General features: G+C 42.1%; 1 protein-coding gene and 1 long non-coding RNA gene across 2 annotated transcripts; one reads left to right on the top strand and one right to left on the bottom strand.

Annotated features, from left to right (window-relative positions):
• Window positions 1-7,568: 7,568 nt before the first annotated feature.
• LOC308335334 (vesicle-associated membrane protein 3-like) lies at window positions 7,569-7,871 on the bottom strand (the record flags this gene model as incomplete). The annotated part of the gene is made up of 1 exon (XM_080792352.1): window positions 7,569-7,871. One exon carries the CDS (start codon window positions 7,869-7,871, stop codon window positions 7,569-7,571), a length of 303 nt encoding a protein of 100 aa, XP_080648478.1.
• Window positions 7,872-15,832: 7,961 nt separating this feature from the next.
• Window positions 15,833-17,789, top strand: LOC308335563. Its single transcript, XR_013966045.1, has 3 exons — window positions 15,833-15,868; window positions 16,097-16,133; window positions 17,732-17,789. It is a non-coding gene; the product is annotated as an uncharacterized lncRNA (long non-coding RNA).
• The last annotated feature ends 2,447 nt before the right edge of the window (window positions 17,790-20,236 follow it).

Genomic DNA, 20,236 nt, shown 5'->3' with positions numbered 1-20,236 from the left:
AGACATTTAGTAACAGATGGTTTATTCAACATGTCCTTCTAAGGTTGGAGTTACGCAAAGGTCAAGGAGACAGACACGCTATTCTAATAGTCCTAAAATGAGAACAACACAAATAGTTACACCTTTGCTGACAGTGGTATATTTAAGCATGGACTTAGAAATGAGCTCAATGGTGAAGAATAGACTGGATGGGAGGATGAGAAACACCCTAATATGATTGTGGCATTCTAATATTTCTATTACAGCCTACTTCCAATTCTCTGGGAGCTGAGAGAGGTACAAGCTATACAAGCTCATCTACTGTGCTGTATGTCAGGCAAGGCAATCATAAAAAAAATGCAAAAGCAGCTGCCCAATGGGTTCTGCCACTTCTGTGTCTGTAAACTGCATTTCACTGCTGTATTTTAGCCCTTTTCAATGTGTATACCATGGCTTATTGGGATTGTATATATAGTCTATCTTCACAGGAACAATGTTAGTACTGTATGCGTTTAATGCGCTTTACTGTAGCCTTCGTGTGCACGTTTTCCTTTGGTTGTGAGATGACGTATACTGGCTCACGAGAGCGTTACGCAAGGTTGCTGCATGGGGCCGCGGATGTGGGATAAAAAAAACAACAACAACAACAGCTGTTTTTTCCTGGTTCACGGGGGGCAGAATGTCTCCTGTGCATTGCATTCAGCACAGGGGTCATCTATATACCCTATGTTCATATACAGGGACAGGTGTTCTACATGACACTGATTTACTATGACACTATGTGTATGTGTATGGCACCATTAGGAGTCCACGAGGATCTCCATGACTCTAGTGCGCAATGGGCAATAAATATGCACACAGAATAACTCTTCCTATACAACCAGGCCACTTCCCTGAATGCAGATAAAAGCACATTTCATGTATCAAAAATGAACAGGCGTGGGTGGTAACAAAGTACGGCTTAGCGTTAGGTTTAGTTTAAAGGACAACTTCACGGGGCGCCGGCTGGCCTATAGTGGTCCAGGCGCATGCCAAAATATAGGCTCTGGCCTGACAGACAGTGCGTTGCGTGTTCGAGGCCCGTTCATGACGACCTTTGCTGCGTGTCTTTCTCTCTCCCTCTTTCCTGTCCAGGACCACATCACCACTTTTCAACTTATCTTCATATAATTGGTCCTCACTAATGTTCATGGTAAAATAGCACCATTTCTTTCTACTGTGTCTCTTCTCTGTCTCGTCTAGTCTTAGGAGGGCTGAGGACAGAAACCCGTCCACCAGTCACATCGTTAAGGCAGCGAACAAGAACAATGGCTTCCATTATCGCATCGTTCTCACGATAATGAAAATTGTATAAAGAAAAAGAAAATCTGACTAATGATGATGTCACTGGAAGACGGTTTCTTGAAAACTGCCCAAAGCCCTCCTATGAGACACAGAATGAGTGGAAAAAAATCGTGCCATTTTATCATGATTATTAGTGAGGACATATGAAGATTGAAAAGTGGTGAAGTGGTCCTTTAAGTTTCAGTCTGAAACGGTGTGTTTCTGAACCATTCAGAGCGTTGCATCCCTTCAGGCTAAGTTTAAAGTTTAAAATTTTTCGTTATTTCATGTCATATGAAAGCATATAGCATAATCCCACAAATCGTTTCACACTATCTCTATGTGTTCAAGCCGGATCTGTCTAATTCTTCATAGTCCATCCTAATTGGCTAACATGGCTTTCAAAGTTTGCAAACAAAAAGCCTCACATCATGAACGCAGCGTGCAATTTACGTGAAATCTTTCACAGACTTTCCTACTAGACTGAGGAATATATCCCACCCTTTTCACATTGGCCTGTTATAGCGCCACCAACAGGTGGAGTTTTGCAAAACACATTTTTGGAACAAAATGCCTCAAATCATCCAATTGCCATCCAAGGGCAAGGCGTGAGAAGAAATGGCACCCTTTTCACATTGGCCTATTATAGCACCACAATGTGGCCACAACCTGACCTGCCCTGGTGGAGACCAGGGCCCAGAGGGCACAGGTTATTATGTACTTGTCGATTTCTCATTTCAGCTCTGACATTTATTTCGGACATGCGACATGTGAAGACTTTGCCTACACTATTAACTCACTTTGCATTAAAACAAATCTGTTTTTCTCCTTTCCTGAACAGTTAGTCTTGCCTCCAGCACTGTCTCTGTATCATGTCACATATGATGACCACTGATCTATTAAGTGTGGAATAGTATTTTTCATTTCACTACATCTTAAGTATAACTGAATGAGAAATGTAGGGCTTACCGCCCGACATAAGTCAAGGAGAGATGCCCTCTGTCTCTGATGAGAGACTAGAGCAGCTTACCTGGCCCAATAGGGTACCTAATCAGTGATAATCACATAGGTACCCTCAGAGCCATGCAAATAGAGATTTGTGCCAACTCAGAACCACCCCCCAAGCATACATAGAGCCCTCTCCTCTCCACATTACTGTATATTTGCCCCAACTTAATCCATGGAGGTTTTTAAATCTTTACTAAAGACTTACTTCTTCTCCCTGGCCTTTCAAATTACATATTGATCCTGACAAGCCTGGCTTTCGATGTGTGTTGATGCTTGTGTTCTGTCCTATTTTGTTTGCAATCCATTCAGCCGATTATGAACTTGTACAGCACTTCTTAAATGTGCTTTATGAATAAGTGTGTCTGCAGTGCCTGTGCTTTCCTTCATGGTAACATTGAATGCGTGCATAATAGATTCTATTTCTTCAATCTTCATAATAGATTTTGTCCTTGTGGAAATAAATCAATTTTGTGCCAAGCAGTGTATCATGGGCACAGGGATCACGCAATACATCAACACACAAATACAAAATACATAACCAGATCACACAGTGCATTGCATTGCATCGTTGCCGGGTGTATATGAAAGAGTGAATGTAATGCACTATGGCGAAAGGTGCTATGTAAATGTCACTTTTAACTTGACAGACAGGCCTATTCATGTTTATACTGCCCCTTCAGCCTGGAGCCACTTGTAGATAGAGAGTTGACAGATGTAGTGAAATGTAGTGAAGGGTTTGCTTTTAGAAGTTGCAGGTGCTTCTTTTCACATGTAATGATTAGTCAACACTAGTTTTATTTCCAAGTCTACTTACTACATCACATTTGAGTTCATTTTGAATGCCTGTCAGATTTCTCTACATATAACTGTCTCAGATGTTGGTGCGCAAATGCGCCCTGCATGCCTTTGATCTACGCGCAGAAGACATTTTGACGACGTATGTGCACCGGCGCATCGATTGTGTGCCCCCCTGATTATTAATAAACATGTAATATGTAAACACAACATGAACATAGTACTCTTATTATGCATATCGCATTCTCGCAGAGAAATATTTTCGAGTAAAAAAAACCCCAAAACGAATGGTTCAAGCCCATTAATTATGATTCGATTGCCAACCCTAACGAGCTAAGGTTCGAACCCCGAATGTTCGGGGTTTAACACACACACACACACACACACACACACACACACACACACACAATTCATTTATGTCCACATGCACAGAGGCAATTCATACAAGGACATAAGAAGTTCAGGTGCAGAAAAGTTCAACAAAATCAAGGCATGTGTCCTCAGTCACGATACAACAAGCATGTTGGCATCCTAAGTTCGAAACCCCCTCCAACAACCAGTCCGTGGGCATGTCCCACTTGTCCCAGGCTGGACCACCAGAGGAAACAATTTCCCAGTCCACTCCTGCATTGCCGCCCGGCGTCATATCGTTCTCCTTGCGTGGCTGAACCCATGTCGCCCCCAAAATCCACCCACTGTTGTTTCGACAGCGGACAGACACACCGCTAGAAGGCCAGGTCCAACGCAACGCCTCTCTTCCCGATAGCTGCTCATGGGAAGGGCCACCAAGCAGCACCGGCTGTTGGTATACTCCATCGGTGAGCAGTGAGTGCCTTGTTGTATGTAGGCTTGCGATGGTGTTTAAAGCACACAGTCCGCAGAGGTTGCAAATGCATCTTAAATCTGCACCCACTACGTTAACAATGGTAGTTACAGCGGAGCAGTTTAAACGTCATGCTCAGGACAGACAGACACACACACACACGCGCGCGCGCACACACACACACACACACACACACACACACACACACACACACACACACACACACACACACACACACACACACACAGGCCAGGGAGGAGGGCTTGTACAATGTACAGTACAGTGCTACAGCATGAGTACATTTTTTTAATGTTGTTTTCAACACTGTATTGCTGGTATCTTGGCCACAGCTCCGTCAAAAATATACCTTAGTTAGTTGTAATCTCAACAGGACACACCTGGTTGTCTAATTAGAAGAAGAAGGTCTCCACTCTCCCTGCATGAAATGTTTCTCTCAAAGTGGAACTTCTCATTATCACAGTGTGTCACACATACTATGTGCCCAGAGTGAGGCATGCCTGGGTCGCCTCCCTCATGTTTCCCTTCCCCCTTCCGTGCTGTGTGTGAGACTCTAGTCTAATTAATGAACGCTGCCACCCATGGGTGCAGGCGCGCTGATTGCCACCGGCCTTATTCATTGGACTGAATTGTGTTTGTTCTTTGCTGTGTTGTCAGATGTTGCTTTCCCTGTGAAGGGACTTAGTATTATATTGCACTGTCTTTCCGACCCTGCGAGGTGTGTATCCTAAGATGGTTATCGCTGTTATTATTTTAAGTAAAGTTCCTGTGCCACTTCTGCCGGGTCTCAATCTCTCTCCCTGCATTCCTGGGGTCCTAACGTAACTTATAGCCTGGTTTTCATCCTGATTCGCTGCGTTCTGTGATTTGTTTTGTCACGAAAAGTGACGAAACAAATCACGGAACACAGCGAATCAGGATGGAAATCATGGGCTAGTGGTGTGATGGAGTGGAGAAAGAAAGAAAGTTATTATGTTTACCCAGGGTAACTGGACTAAGCTCAAGAACTTGTTTACAGCCAGGCCCTGCTCATAGAACATTTCATGGTAGGGGTTCAATGCCTTGTTCAAGGGCACTTCAGCGATGGTCATTTTAACGTGCCGGTCCGGGAATACGAACTAGCGACCTTCCGATATCAAGACCGCTCCGCAAACCGTTCGTCCACCGCTGCCCCTGTGGTATTGACCATATGCAGACCACGGCCATCTTGCCAGCCAGGTGGTAACTATAGATGCAATTTGCCATTGCCAGCCCATACACCCAAACAGAAAGGTCCTAGTAACTAGGTACCACCTTGCTAGCAAGATGGACGCGGTCTGCATGGTCAATATGATGCGTAGCCCGCAAGCTAGTTCAGGCAGGTGCACTTGAGAGATTTACACACACACACACACACACACACACACACACACACACACACACACACAGCACTATATGAACAATGCATGACAGCGATACGTGGGCATCACGTCTTCTCATGGTTGATTTTGTTAAATGGCATCGGTTTGGCCTCACCTTGAAAGACAGAGGTGGAGATATGATTCCTATGACGCAGGTAACAAAATACACACACACGCTCGGGGCGCGCGCGCACACACACAAAGTGGCAGCAGCCGCAGCACGCACAAACACATACAGACTTTAGACAAAGGTCCAGCTCGGAGGATGGTGAAAGCTGCAAGGAGAGAGACAGAGTGCAAGAGAGAGATCAGGAGAAAGAAAGAAAGTGAGAGACGGACGGAAATAGACACGGATAGTTGCCAAGAGCTGGATGCCGAGGCCTGAGCAACAAGTGAAGGAAAGAAGGAAATAGCCAAACACTAATAGCTGAATATAGGGGGCCTATAGGGGCCTATAGCGCCCCTAAAACGAAATCACCCCCCAATGTGAAGTGAGGAGCGCTCTTCATCACATCGCAGTTTGTGTCTTCACTTTTCTGCCCTCACTTTTTATCCTCAATATGTACTTTGCTCAGCCAATGAAATCATCGCTATGGGGTGATCAGCCAATTATATAGTCGCCATTATTCACAGAATAACACACACAAAGCTGGGCATAGCAGGGGCTAACAACCCAACCCTAAGAAAAACCCAACGTCAACCTTGTTCCTTTTATTTTACTATACGGTATATATTTCCTAATAGTGTTTATAATAGTTCCTATTTCCTTGCATGATTGCGTGTGCTTACTTACACACACCACCATTACGCCAACAGCCCCCTTGGGCGGTGCAATGACACCAAAATAGTGTCTGTCGGGTTGTCATCTCATATAACCAAAGCTGTTACTTTTCAGGAATGCGAATTCACAAGCACAAAATGTCGTTTTACAGCTTGTGTATCTGCAAATTCTTTATGTGTTCATAACAGTCTGTAGGTTGTACAATCATAAAAAAATAAATTTGGTCGGGCTTAAATACAAACTTTAAAAGAACATAGACTTGGCTGCCACGTGACATTTCTGAAAGCCAGAGGTTGGAGAGGGATGCACATGCAGATTAGACACACCAGTGGACAGACATGCGGAAACAACGGTCGGACATGCGGTCGAGCAAGCGCTGCTCCATGCAGGTTTGGTTGTCGGTCTAATGACAGTCTGACCATGAGTAGGCTATATCTAAACTAAAGCCTGTACCCATTGGAGAGGCTCAAAAACAACAAAGACGCCACGCAAAGACAAACACAAACATTCTCGGCTAATATATAACATATATTCTGCCATTTGGCCTTCATCAAAATATAGACTAATTTATGATACTTCTTGTGAAAAACACACACATTGTACACATTCTTTCTGGAGTCATGTGTGCATCAATATGATTTTTCATACTCCATTCCGGTTGGCCTTGCCTTCCAAAGTTTGTGCCCCCATTTTCAAAAACGTCCTCAAACAATGTTGATATTCCATAGTTTCCCTAAAATAAATGTGTGGGTGGGCAGCCCCGCCCGCGCATGCCACCCAAGCCTGGTGAAGACCTGCTTTCTAGTGATCTGGTTCTCAAGGTAGGGTCCGGGGGACCGGCCCGGGTTTCCTTGAAGAGGGTTCCAGTGGGTCCCTGTAATGGAAATATTAGAATGCCACACAGAACAATTCACCACTGAGCTCATTTCTATTATTGACCTGACAGCTGCCTCCATGCTTAAACATACCACCGTCAGCAAAGGTGTAACTATTTGTGTTGTTCTCATCTTAGGACTATTAGAATAGCGTGTCTGTCTCCTTTGCGTAACTCCAACCATAGGACATGGTGAAAGCTGCAAGGAGAGAGACAGAGTGCAAGAGAGAACAGGACAAAGAAATAAAGTGAGAGACTGAATGTGTATTTGCTGTTGTAAATGAAGATTTGCTGGGGAATAAAGGGAATGATTTCATTGATGCTGGAGAGAGAACTGGGACGCAGTAAAGCTACCACTTGGCTGTACTGACTGAGAACTCTGAATAAAGATGACACTGCCTGAATCTTGAGCCGGAGTCCTGCTTCTTTCTGATGCTTTCCTATGCTTATCAATATCGAGGCCCAGAATTGCCACTACATCCCCCAGCTAAATTGTTGACAGATCGGCAGCGATAGAAACAAAGGGACCTTTTATGGATCCATAACTCATCAAAGTGGGGGTCCTGTTCATGCAAAGCACCAGACGAGGAGGACCACCACGGCCAAGATGACGACAGCCGCCAGGACGAGCGTCATCTTGAAGTTCTTCCACCAGTATTTCTTCTTGATCCGCCCGGTGGACTCTTTGAACAGCTTGGACTCATCCTCGAACCGCTTCGCCTTGTCGTCCAGCTCGGACAGCTTGTGGTCGCGGTCCAGCAGTTTGACCACGTTGACGTGCACGACCTTCGCCACCTCTTGGACCTCTTGTTGCCAGTGACTCCACCCGCCTGGCGCCACGTCGGAACCTTCCGTGGCCGGGGTCGACATTATCGTCGTTCGACCGGGTTGACCGTTTACGGAGTCCTTCTGCGCAAGTCAATTATTATGAAACCGTGAACTCTCGATGCTTCGACTGGTGTCGACAGAGGTATAACTATCTGAGAGCAACTCTGGAACGTATATAAATGCAGCCAGTGCTCTGACGTCACTGTGGCGTCGTCAATTCCGATTGGTCAATCAAGGTGTACCGCCACTGCATTTGATCAGCTCCATTATATGGACACGGAAGGGGCATGTCTTTAGATGGGCATATAGATGACATCAGGGATGTGTGTGTGTGTGTATATGTCAAACCATGTATTGCTATCCAGGGTTTGATGAGGTCAGTGTCGTGATCTTCAGATCCAGGTGATGATAGTCAGCTCCACATATGGAGATCCATGTGTTGTACCAACTTGGTTCATTTGCAAGTGTTGGTTAATTTACCAGTCGCGGCAACCACATGAGACTGTCACAATATCGCCATAGATTGACATTGCCATATATCGGCTTAATATCGATGACATTGGGGATCTCCATATATGGGCATGACAGGGATTGTATTATAGGGCATCGTTTGGGAATGCCCATTATATGGACCTATCTTTTTTTACGGGCATAACAGCTGGGGATTGTAGGCGTGACGAGGCGTGAGGTCACGTGGCGTAATGGACCGGCAACCATGGAGGCGTGACCGACCGAACGACTGACAGGTTTTGCAAGTTTTCATAGTAATAGTTTTGCATCACTAGTTCCACGATTCCGTGCATATGCAAATTGATTCTGTTTCCTTATGTATGTATGTATGTATGTATTGATTGAAAACTTTATTTCAGACACAATGGGTCCATATACAAACAACATGTAAATAACACAACAGTAAATACAAAACAACAACACAGAGATATCCTACTGTATGTATCAGGCTATTTTCACTCATGGCAGTCCTTGTCAATTAAAAACATATAAACATTAGCCTCCAGTGTTTCCAGAAACATGAGGAGAAGACTGTGTCACTCTGTGTGATCCCTGTTAAGGCCATAATTAGTACATTATTTGATTCCCTCAGTCTACACATGAATCTAAACATACAATTCCTCAGTACAGCATGAAATGTGGGTACATTACTGGTCACAAACATTTCACTAGCACTGGTCCATCTTGGGAGTCTCAGGAATATTCGAAAAGCATCATTATATGCCACCTGAAGTTTTTTCATTTTCGCTTTGCTGTATCGGCACCACAAGTGAGCTGTATATAAATATGTATATGTATGTATGTATGTATGTATGTATGTATGTACGGTATTTGTTTTGTCCATGGACCTCCATCTGAAAATATTTTGTGGCTGGGGCCCCATACACGATTTGTGTTTGTTAAAATGTTTCAATAATATAATATTTTCCAATTATTTCACATTTTCTTTTGGCTCGTTTGTTGTACGATCGCAGATTCCCAGAGAGAGAGAGACCGCCCAGAGCCTAAGGCCTGGGCTATACGTACTCAATCTTTAATAAAACGGATATTTTCGTACTCCGTTGTCGTATGGGCAGGGGCCCATACGACAAAGATATCTGTGTCCACACATACAACCCAAAACGATCATTTTTTACTCCAACAAGCATGCCATGCCAGTAGGTGGCGATAAGAAATATGTAACGCAATAGAAAAATGTTCTGAGCATGCGCGGTGAGCTGGTTTCCCAATAAATCCCCCCACGTAACCCGGTAGTACGTGCAGACAGGGCTCCGTCTAGTGAGCAACTTTAGGACTCACCTTCTAATATAAACACAAACCCAATTTTTCCAGCTGCCTCGCTAGCCTAGTGGACTACTACGCACACTTGTAATATATGCTTTGCTTCGCTTCGCTGGTTCGCGCCCCACTGCCGCCACTGTTTTTACAACCGCAGACTTTTTAATAGTTTTTGGATTAAGGTTGCATTAAAAAGACTGGATTAAGGTTGGTGAAGGATGTGTTGCTCCCCTGCTTGCATACATAACCGCAAGCAGGGGAGCAACGCATCCTTCACCAACCTTAATCCAAAAACTATTAAAAAGTATGCGGTTGTAAAAACAGTGGTGGCAGTGGGGCGCGAACCAGCGAAACAAATATAAATATTACTAGTCGGGGAAGTACGTAAGAAATTAGGCCTATTCATTTTAGATACATGATTTCAGCAGAATGGGGTTTGTGTTTATATTAGAAGGTGAGGCTGCGCTGCCATCGTGTTTGTTGTCGTTTCTATGGTAACCTCGCGTTCACCCTGGAAGTTGTTCGTTTTTCAATCCATGAACTGATGCGCATGCTCAGTGTTAAAAGCAACAACGAACATGCACGACTAGGGAGGTGACGTCATCCTTCCTCAAAAACTCCGTTTTGCATGACTACACAGCTCCACCATCCGGATCTTTTCGAAAATCTCCACTTATTTATCCGTTGCCAAAAACCTCCGTTTGAGTGGCCGAAAACGCCGTTTGCGTCTGGCTGAAAGGCCCAAACGCACATAGAAATGTGCGTTTGCAAAAACACCCAGAGTCGTGTAGCTGTACTCTAAGATATATAATGGACCGCCCAAGGAACCATGAGTGAGGAGCAGGAGGCGGTGCTTCAAAGTCGGGGACATAAAAAGCGGTGGGACCCACTTCCTCTTCCTCCTTTCCTTCTTCGGCGCTTAGCACAGCAGGCGTGTTTGGAGGTAAGCGCTGCTAAACTCTTTGTGGTTTGGAAAGAAAACAATTTATTTTATTTGTTGTACCATTTGGATATTTGTTTATGCCTTTGCCAAGTGTAACTCCAGGCAACGGTCATATTGCAGCGCACTTTGTGTATAGAATACAGTTTTGGCGTTACCATCCAGGGCCTATAGCAGCTATATAGGCCTCGGTCGGTTTCCAATCCACAACCATCTAATGGGAAATCTGTCTTATTATAGTCTACTAGGCGGTGTATGTGTTAACAACGCGTGTATTTCACACGATTCTGCTCATATTGTTAATATTTGTGACTACTAGTTTTTGATATAGCACTGCTTACACTGGCTCTACTCTGCAGCGTCTTTCAATGATGAGAATACACAGACCTGTACTGAATGACTGTGATTGCACTAAATATATTTCTGATGTGAGACGCCTGTTTTAGAGCACCATTACTAAATCATGGACACGTTTATCCCCCCCACCACTGAATGTGTTTGCATTCCACGATGACTTGTTCTCTGCTGCCTGCAACGCCGTAAAATGTCCCAACTTCTGTTTCCAATAGGCTGGATGGCACTGACATGCGGAGAAGCTGCGTACTATGGAGGTAATTTGCTGTGTGAAGCTACAGGAGTGATTCTTTAATCAATGTGATCATCTATTGTGGCACGTGGGGGCGATGGTGGGCTACGAACAGTGGTGTAGCTGCACATTTACTCAAATTATGCACTTTTTTTTACTATTTCTTGAATACATTACAGTATACATTAAGTATTTTTCCACCGCTGGCTACGATGATGTCTCTTGAACTCTCTCACTGAAATAATTTGAGGAAAATGTTATATCGAAAGCTGAGTATCCTAAACCCTTAGACTATAGGTTGCTATATTGTATTCAATTTGACTTTGGATCATGCTAATGGCTGCTCTCTCTTTTTTTTAAGTCTGGGAAATGGGGAGAAGACCATCTCTACTGAAGGTGATTGTCCTGGAAAGACTATAAATGCTTAATTTGACCCTAATGTGCCTTTACTGTTAAGAGCTAAATGCTGCATTGATGATAACTGCCGTCTCTCTTACTGAATGAACCTTTGAAGAAAACCCTTTACCAGATTCTGAGTAGCATACTCTAGGTTAGCTATATTGTATTCAATTTGACTTTGGATCATGCTAATGGCGGCTCTCTTTTTTTTTTAAGTCTGGGAAATGGGGAGAAGATCATCTCTACTGAAGGTGATTGTCCTGGAAAGACTATAAATGCTTAATTTGACCCTAATGTGCCTTTACTGTTAAGAGCTAAATGCTGCATTGATGATAACTGCCGTCTCTCTTACTGAATGAACCTTTGAAGAAAACCCTTTACCAGATTCTGAGTAGCATAGAGGCTTGCTAGTGAAGCACATTTAGATTTTTACAATTGTACAAATATTTTATGTGTTTAACCTCATGTAATCTCTCAATAGATGATGTCTATGAGATGCTAAGGAGCCACCCTGATAATGGTAAGTAACTACATGTTGAAGCTAATTGTTTAGAGTTTCACATGGGTTCTAAATGATAACCTTTTTTTTAAAGACAAGCTTATGCCTTTACCTGACTTGGACCCTACTGAAGATGGTGCTATTTTCCCTACAACATGGTTTTTGACTAACGACTAACTTGTCCTGCAGATAAGCTTACTGTGTCGTCATGTGGCATCTTCTGGCTGTTCCCTGAGTGCCTTAAATGAATACTGGCCTAGGTGATTTTCATAGAAGCTGCTTTACTTTATAAAATAGAAATTCTGCTTTGGTGTTTAATATGATTATTCCATAGACAAGCATTGTCTATGGAATTCATTGATGTCACTCTTGACTCTGATTATACACAATCATGCATTTACAATCCATTATGTAGTTTATGCTAGATTCTATTGAATGACTTGATGTGTTGACTAGGTGGCTGGCTATTGGACAAGGGAAGAGGATGGTGGTTGCTATCTGGTAAGTTGCCTTAATGCTCATGAGTTGGTTCAAAGTAATAATATCACCAAGGGCAGCCTAGTGGTGGAGTAAGCTGCAAATTAAAATCGAGCAGGCCGTTCTTGAGATTTTGCTTGCCTATAAACTCTACTGGCGCGTAGATTTTGTCTAGAATGTTTTGGACAAACAATGTTTGTTAAAAGGGAAGGCTTCTCTGACCTGTGTTTGAGAGGATGAAATGGGGTAAAACCCATAACTTCTGGATGACATATGGCAGTCTGTCACCAAAATCTCTTCGGTTGGTACCTTATTTACAGTTTGTTAATGAACACCGTGTTTCAGTTCACAACGAAGAACACATAAAATTGTTTCAGCAACATTTCAACATGATCAATGATAAACAGTGGGTTCAGTCGCGCCTTTGCCAAAATGCCAGGGGGTTCAGTCGCGCCTCTGAACCCACTGAGTTTCCGCCCCTGCATTACAGTATACTGTACATTAAGTATTTTTTCCACCGCTGGCTACGATGATGTCTCTTGCACTCTCTCACTGAAATCATTTGAGGAAAATGTTATATCAAATGCCGAGTAGCCTAAACTTCCCAGACTCTAGGTTAGCTATATTGTATTCAATTTGACTTTGGATCATGCTAATGGCTGCTCTCTTTTTTTTTTTTTTTTTAAGTCTGGGAAATGGGGAGAAGACCATCTCTACTGAAGGTGATTGTCCTGGAAAGACTATAAATGCTTAATTTGACCCTAATGTGCCTTTACTGTTAAGAGCTAAATGCTGCATTGATGATAACTGCCGTCTCTCTTACTGAATGAACCTTTGAAGAAAACCCTTTACCAGATTCTGAGTAGCATAGAGGCTTGCTAGTGAAGCACATTTAGATTTTTGCAATTGTACAAATATTTTATGTGTTTAACCTCATGTAATCTCTCAATAGATGATGTCTATGAGATGCTAAGGAGCCACCCTGATAACGGTAAGTAACTACATGTTGAAGCTAATTGTTTAGAGTTTCACATGGGTTCTAAATGATAACCTTTTTTTAAAGACAAGCTTATGCCTTTACCTGACTTGGACCCTACTGAAGATGGTGCTATTTCCCCTACAACATGGTTTTTGACTAACGACTAACTTGTCCTGCAGATAAGCTTACTGTGTCGTCATGTGGCATCTTCTGGCTGTTACCTGGGTGCCTTAAATGAATACTGGCCTAGGTGATTTTCATAGAAGCTGCTTTACTTTATAAAATAGAAATTCTGCTTTGGTGTTTAATATGATGATGATTTCATAGACAAGCATATACCTGAATTCATTGATGTCACTCTTGACTCTGATTATACACAATCATGCATTACAATCCATTATGTAGTTTATGCTAGATTCTATTGAATGACTTGATGTGTTGACTAGGTGGCTGGCTATTGGACAAGGGAAGAGGATGGTGGTTGCTATCTGGTAAGTTGCCTTAATGCTCATGAGTTGGTTCAAAGTAATAATATCACCAAGGGCAGGCTAGTGGTGGAGTAAGCTGCAAATTATGTCTTGTTACTTGTAGGCTAGTGCAGTTTCTGTGATCAACTTGGCTGACTTTGAACCGATGTGAAACTGAGAAACTGCATCGCTTTAGGAAATGTCATTAGACCACATGCCTACTTGACATGTTCTCCTGTTGCAGATTGCTGTGACATGTATTATGGCTAGAGCCTAGAGGACCATCAAAGGCTTTTCAGGTAGGCATGTTTTATTTATTTGAGCAATGTAAATCTCTCCAGACAATGATGATAGAATTTGGAATCTCGTTCGTCTGAACTACTGTTTAATAACAATTGCTGATGTCAGCGGAGGCAGTAGGCGAGGCTGACTAAACTTAGCTCATTTACACGATACTGAATGGCTTTCTTCTGTTCCAGATGACCTAGCAGTGATGCTGTTTCACCTTGAGCAGTGTTTATTAACTCTCCTGCTGCGACTGGAATCTGACCGAGGACGGACCACCAAAGAAATTTCAAGTAGAAATGACTTTATTGGCAGTGTAAATATTATTGCCTTCACAATGATGATAGAATTTGGAATCTCGTTCGTCTGAACTGCTGTTGAGAAACAATTGCTGATGTTCGTGGAGGCAGTAGGTGACACTTTACTAAACGTGGCTAATATTGACACAGTACTGAAAATGAGCACGAGCACGTGGGGGCGAGCAGGAGGCGGTGCTTCAAAGTCGGGGACATAAAAAGCGGTGGGACCCACTTCCTCTTCCTCCTCTCCTTCTTCGGCGCTTAGCACAGCAGGCATGTTTGGAGGTAAGCGCTGGTAAACTCTTTGTGGTTTGGAAAGAAAACAATTTATTTTATTTGTTGTACCATTTGGATATTTGTTTATATATGCCTTTGCCAAGTGTAACTCCAGGCAACGGTCATATTGCAGCGCACTTTGTGTAGAATACAGTTTTGGTGTTACCATCCAGGGCCTATAGCAGCTATATAGGCCTCGGTCGGTTTCCAATCCACAACCATCTAATGGGAAATCTGTCTTGTTATAGTCTACTAGGCGGTGTATGCGTTACCAACGCGTGTATTTCACACGATTCTGCTCATATTGTTAATATTTGTATTTGTGACCACCTAGTTTTTCATATAGCACTGCTTACACTGGCTCTACTCTGCAGCGTCTTTCAATGATGAGAATACACAGACCTGTACTGAATGACTGTGATTGCACTAAATATATTTCTGATGTGAGACGCCTGTTTTAGATCACCATTACTAAATCATGGACACGTTTATCCCCCCCACCCCTGAATGTGTTTGCATTCCACGATGACTTGTTCTCTGCTGCCTGCAATGCTGTAAAATGTCCCAACTTCTGTTTCCAATAGGCTGGATGGCACCGACATGCGGAGAAGCTGCGTACTATGGAGGTAATTTGCTGTGTGAAGCTACAGGAGTGATTCTTTAATCAATGTGATCATCTCTATTGTGGCACGTGGGGGCGATGGTGGGCTATGATCAGTGGTGTAGCTGCACATTTACTCAAATTATGCACAATTTTAGGCATTTACTTGAGTATTTTCATATTCCAGTATTTACTAGTGCTTGAATATTTCTACATTACAGTATACATTAAGTATTTTTTCCACCGCTGGCTACGATGATGTCTCTTGCACTCTCTCACTGAAATCATTTGAGGAAAATGTTATATCAAATGCCGAGTAGCCTAAACTTCCCAGACTCTAGGTTAGCTATATTGTATTCAATTTGACTTTGGATCATGCTAATGGCTGCTCTCTTTTTTTTTTTTAAGTCTGGGAAATGGGGAGAAGACCATCTCTACTGAAGGTGATTGTCCTGGAAAGACTAAATGCTTAATTTGACCCTAATGTGCCTTTACTGTTAAGAGCTAAATGCTGCATTGATGATAACTGCCGTCTCTCTTACTGAATGAACCTTTGAAGAAAACCCTTTACCACATTCTGAGTAGCATAGAGGCTTGCTAGTGAAGCACATTTAGATTTTTGCAATTGTACAAATATTTTATGTGTTTAACCTCATGTAATCTCTCAATAGATGATGTCTATGAGATGCTAAGGAGCCACCCTGGTAAGTAACTACATGTTGAAGCTAATTGTTTAGAGTTTCACATGGGTTCTAAATGATAACCTTTTTTTAAAGACAAGCTTATGCCTTTACCTGACTTGGACCCTACTGAAGATGGTGATATTTTCCCTACAACATGGTTTTTGACTAACAACTAACTTGTCCTGCAGATAAGCTTACTGTGTCGTCATGTGGCATCTTCTGGCTGTTACCTGAGTGCCTTAAATGAATACTGGCCTAGGTGATTTTCATAGAAGCTGCTTTACTTTATAAAATAGAAATTCTGCTTTGGTGTTTAATATGATGATTTCATAGACGAGCATATACCTGAATTAATTGATGTCACTCTTGACTCTGATTATACACAATCATGCATTACAATCCATTATGTAGTTTATGCTAGATTCTATTGAATGACTTGATGTGTTGACTAGGTGGCTGGCTATTGGACAAGGGAAGAGGATGGTGGTTGCTATCTGGTAAGTTGCCTTAATGCTCATGAGTTGGTTCAAAGTAATAATATCACCAAGGGCAGCCTAGTGGTGGAGTAAGCTGCAAATTAAAATCGAGCAGGCCGTTCTTGAGATTTTGCTTGCCTATAAACTCTACTGGCGTAGATTTTGTCTAGAATGTTTTGGACAAACAATGTTTGTTAAAAGGGAAGGCTTCTCTGACCTGTGTTTGAGAGGATGAAATGGGGTAAAACCCATAACTTCTGGATGACATATGGCAGTCTGTCACCAAAATCTCTTCGGTTGGTACCTTATTTACAGTTTGTTAATGAACACAGTGTTTCAGTTCACAACGAAGAACACATTAAATTGTTTCAGCAACATTTCAACATGATCAATGATAAACAGTGGGTTCAGTCGCGCCTTTGCCAAAATGCCAGGGGGTTCAGTCGCGCCTCTGAACCCACTGAGTTTCCGCCCCTGCATTACAGTATACTGTACATTAAGTATTTTTTCCACCGCTGGCTACGATGATGTCTCTTGCACTCTCTCACTGAAATCATTTGAGGAAAATGTTATATCAAATGCCGAGTAGCCTAAACTTCCCAGACTCTAGGTTAGCTATATTGTATTCAATTTGACTTTGGATCATGCTAATGGCTGCTCTCTTTTTTTTTAAGTCTGGGAAATGGGGAGAAGACCATCTCTACTGAAGGTGATTGTCCTGGAAAGACTATAAATGCTTAATTTGACCCTAATGTGCCTTTGCTGTTAAGAGCTAAATGCTGCATTGATGATAACTGCCGTCTCTCTTACTGAATGAACCTTTGAAGAAAACCCTTTACCAGATTCTGAGTAGCATAGAGGCTTGCTAGTGAAGCACATTTAGATTTTTGCAATTGTACAAATATTTTATGTGTTTAACCTCATGTAATCTCTCAATAGATGATGTCTATGAGATGCTAAGGAGCCACCCTGATAACAGTAAGTAACTACATGTTGAAGCTAATTGTTTAGAGTTTCACATGGGTTCTAAATGATAACCTTTTTTTTTAAAGACAAGCTTATGCCTTTACCTGACTTGGACCCTACTGAAGATGGTGCTATTTTCCCTACAACATGGTTTTTGACTAACAACTAACTTGTCCTGCAGATAAGCTTACTGTGTCGTCATGTGGCATCTTCTGGCTGTTCCCTGAGTGCCTTAAATGAATACTGGCCTAGGTGATTTTCATAGAAGCTGCTTTACTTTATAAAATAGAAATTCTGCTTTGGTGTTTAATATGATGATTATTCCATAGACAAGCATATACCTGAATTCATTGATGTCACTCTTGACTCTGATTATACACAATCATGCATTACAAATAATCCATTATGTAGTTTATGCTAGATTCTATTGAATGACTTGATGTGTTGACTAGGTGGCTGGCTATTGGACAAGGGAAGAGGATGGTGGTTGCTATCTGGTAAGTTGCCTTAATGCTCATGAGTTGGTTCAAAGTAATAATATCACCAAGGGCAGGCTAGTGGTGGAGTAAGCTGCAAATTAAAATTTTCATCGAGCAGGCCGTTCTTGAGATTTTGCTTGCCTATAAACTCTACTGGCATAGATTTTGACTGGCGGTGGGACCCACTTCCTCTTCCTCCTTTCCTTCTTCGGCACTTAGCACAGCAGGCATGTTTGGAGGTAAGCGCTGCTAAACTCTTTGTGGTTTGGAAAGAAAACAATTTATTTTATTTGTTGTATAATTTGGATATTTGTTTATGCCTTTGCCAAGTGTAACTCCAGGCAACGGTCATATTGCAGCGCACTTTGTGTAGAATACAGTTTTGGCGTTACCATCCAGGGCCTATAGCAGCTATATAGGCCTCGGTCGGTTTCCAATCCACAACCATCTAATGGGAAATCTGTCTTGTTATAGTCTACTAGGCGGTGTATGCGTTACCAACGCGTGTATTTCACACGATTCTGCTCATATTGTTAATATTTGTATTTGTGACCACCTAGTTTTTGATATAGCACTACTTACACTGGCTCTACTCTGCAGCGTCTTTCAATGATGAGAATACACAGACCTGTACTGAATGACTGTGATTGCACTAAATATATTTCTGATGTGAGACGCCTGTTTTAGATCACCATTACTAAATCATGGACACGTTTATCCCCCCCACCACTCAATGTGTTTGCATTCCACGATGACTTGTTCTCTGCTGCCTGCAATGCTGTAAAATGTCCCAACTTCTGTTTCCAATAGGCTGGATGGCACCGACATGCAGAGAAGCTGCGTACTATGGAGGTAATTTGCTGTGTGAAGCTACAGGAGTGATTCTTTAATCAATGTGATCATCTATTGTGGCACGTGGGGATGATGGTGGGCTACGATCAGTGGTGTAGCTGCACATTTACTCAAATTATGCACTTTTTCTTTTTTTTTTACTATTACTATTTCTTGAATATATTACAGTATACATAATTATTTTTTCCACCGCTGGCTACGATGATGTCTCTTGAACTCTCACTGAAATCATTTGAGGAAAATGTTATATCAAATGCTGAGTAGCCTAAACTTCCCAGACTCTAGGTTGCTATATTGTATTCAATTTGACTTTGGATCATGTTAATGGCGGCTCTTTTTTTTTAAGTCTGGGAAATGGGGAGAAGACCATCTCTACTGAAGGTGATTGTCCTGGAAAGACTATAAATGCTTAATTTGACCCTAATGTGCCTTTACTGTTAAGAGCTTAATGCTGCATTGATGATAACTGCCGTCTCTCTTACTGAATGAACCTTTGAAGAAAACCCTTTAACAGATTCTGAGCAGCATAGAGGCTTGCTAGTGAAGCACATTTAGATTTTTGCAATTGTACAAATATTTTATGTGTTTAACCTCATGTAATCTCTCAATAGATGATGTCTATGAGATGCTAAGGAGCCACCCTGATAATGGTAAGTAACTACATGTTGAAGCTAATTGTTTAGAGTTTCACATGGGTTCTAAATGATAACCTTTTTTTAAAGACAAGCTTATGCCTTTACCTGACTTGGACCCTACTGAAGATGGTGATATTTTCCCTACAACATGGTTTTTGACTAACAACTAACTTGTCCTGCAGATAAGCTTACTGTGTCGTCATGTGGCATCTTCTGGCTGTTACCTGAGTGCCTTAAATGAATACTGGCCTAGGTGATTTTCATAGAAGCTGCTTTACTTTATAAAATAGAAATTCTGCTTTGGTGTTTAATATGATGATTTCATAGACGAGCATATACCTGAATTAATTGATGTCACTCTTGACTCTGATTATACACAATCATGCATTACAATCCATTATGTAGTTTATGCTAGATTCTATTGAATGACTTGATGTGTTGACTAGGTGGCTGGCTATTGGACAAGGGAAGAGGATGGTGGTTGCTATCTGGTAAGTTGCCTTAATGCTCATGAGTTGGTTCAAAGTAATAATATCACCAAGGGCAGCCTAGTGGTGGAGTAAGCTGCAAATTAAAATCGAGCAGGCCGTTCTTGAGATTTTGCTTGCCTATAAACTCTACTGGCGTAGATTTTGTCTAGAATGTTTTGGACAAACAATGTTTGTTAAAAGGGAAGGCTTCTCTGACCTGTGTTTGAGAGGATGAAATGGGGTAAAACCC

The sequence above is a fragment of the Protomyctophum bolini genome (genome assembly GCF_963924005.1).
Source record: "Protomyctophum bolini genome assembly, chromosome: 20".
Taxonomy (NCBI): domain Eukaryota; kingdom Metazoa; phylum Chordata; class Actinopteri; order Myctophiformes; family Myctophidae; genus Protomyctophum; species Protomyctophum bolini.
The sequence above is the reverse complement of the archived record's forward strand: the minus strand, read 5'-3'. Positions and strand labels throughout refer to the sequence as shown.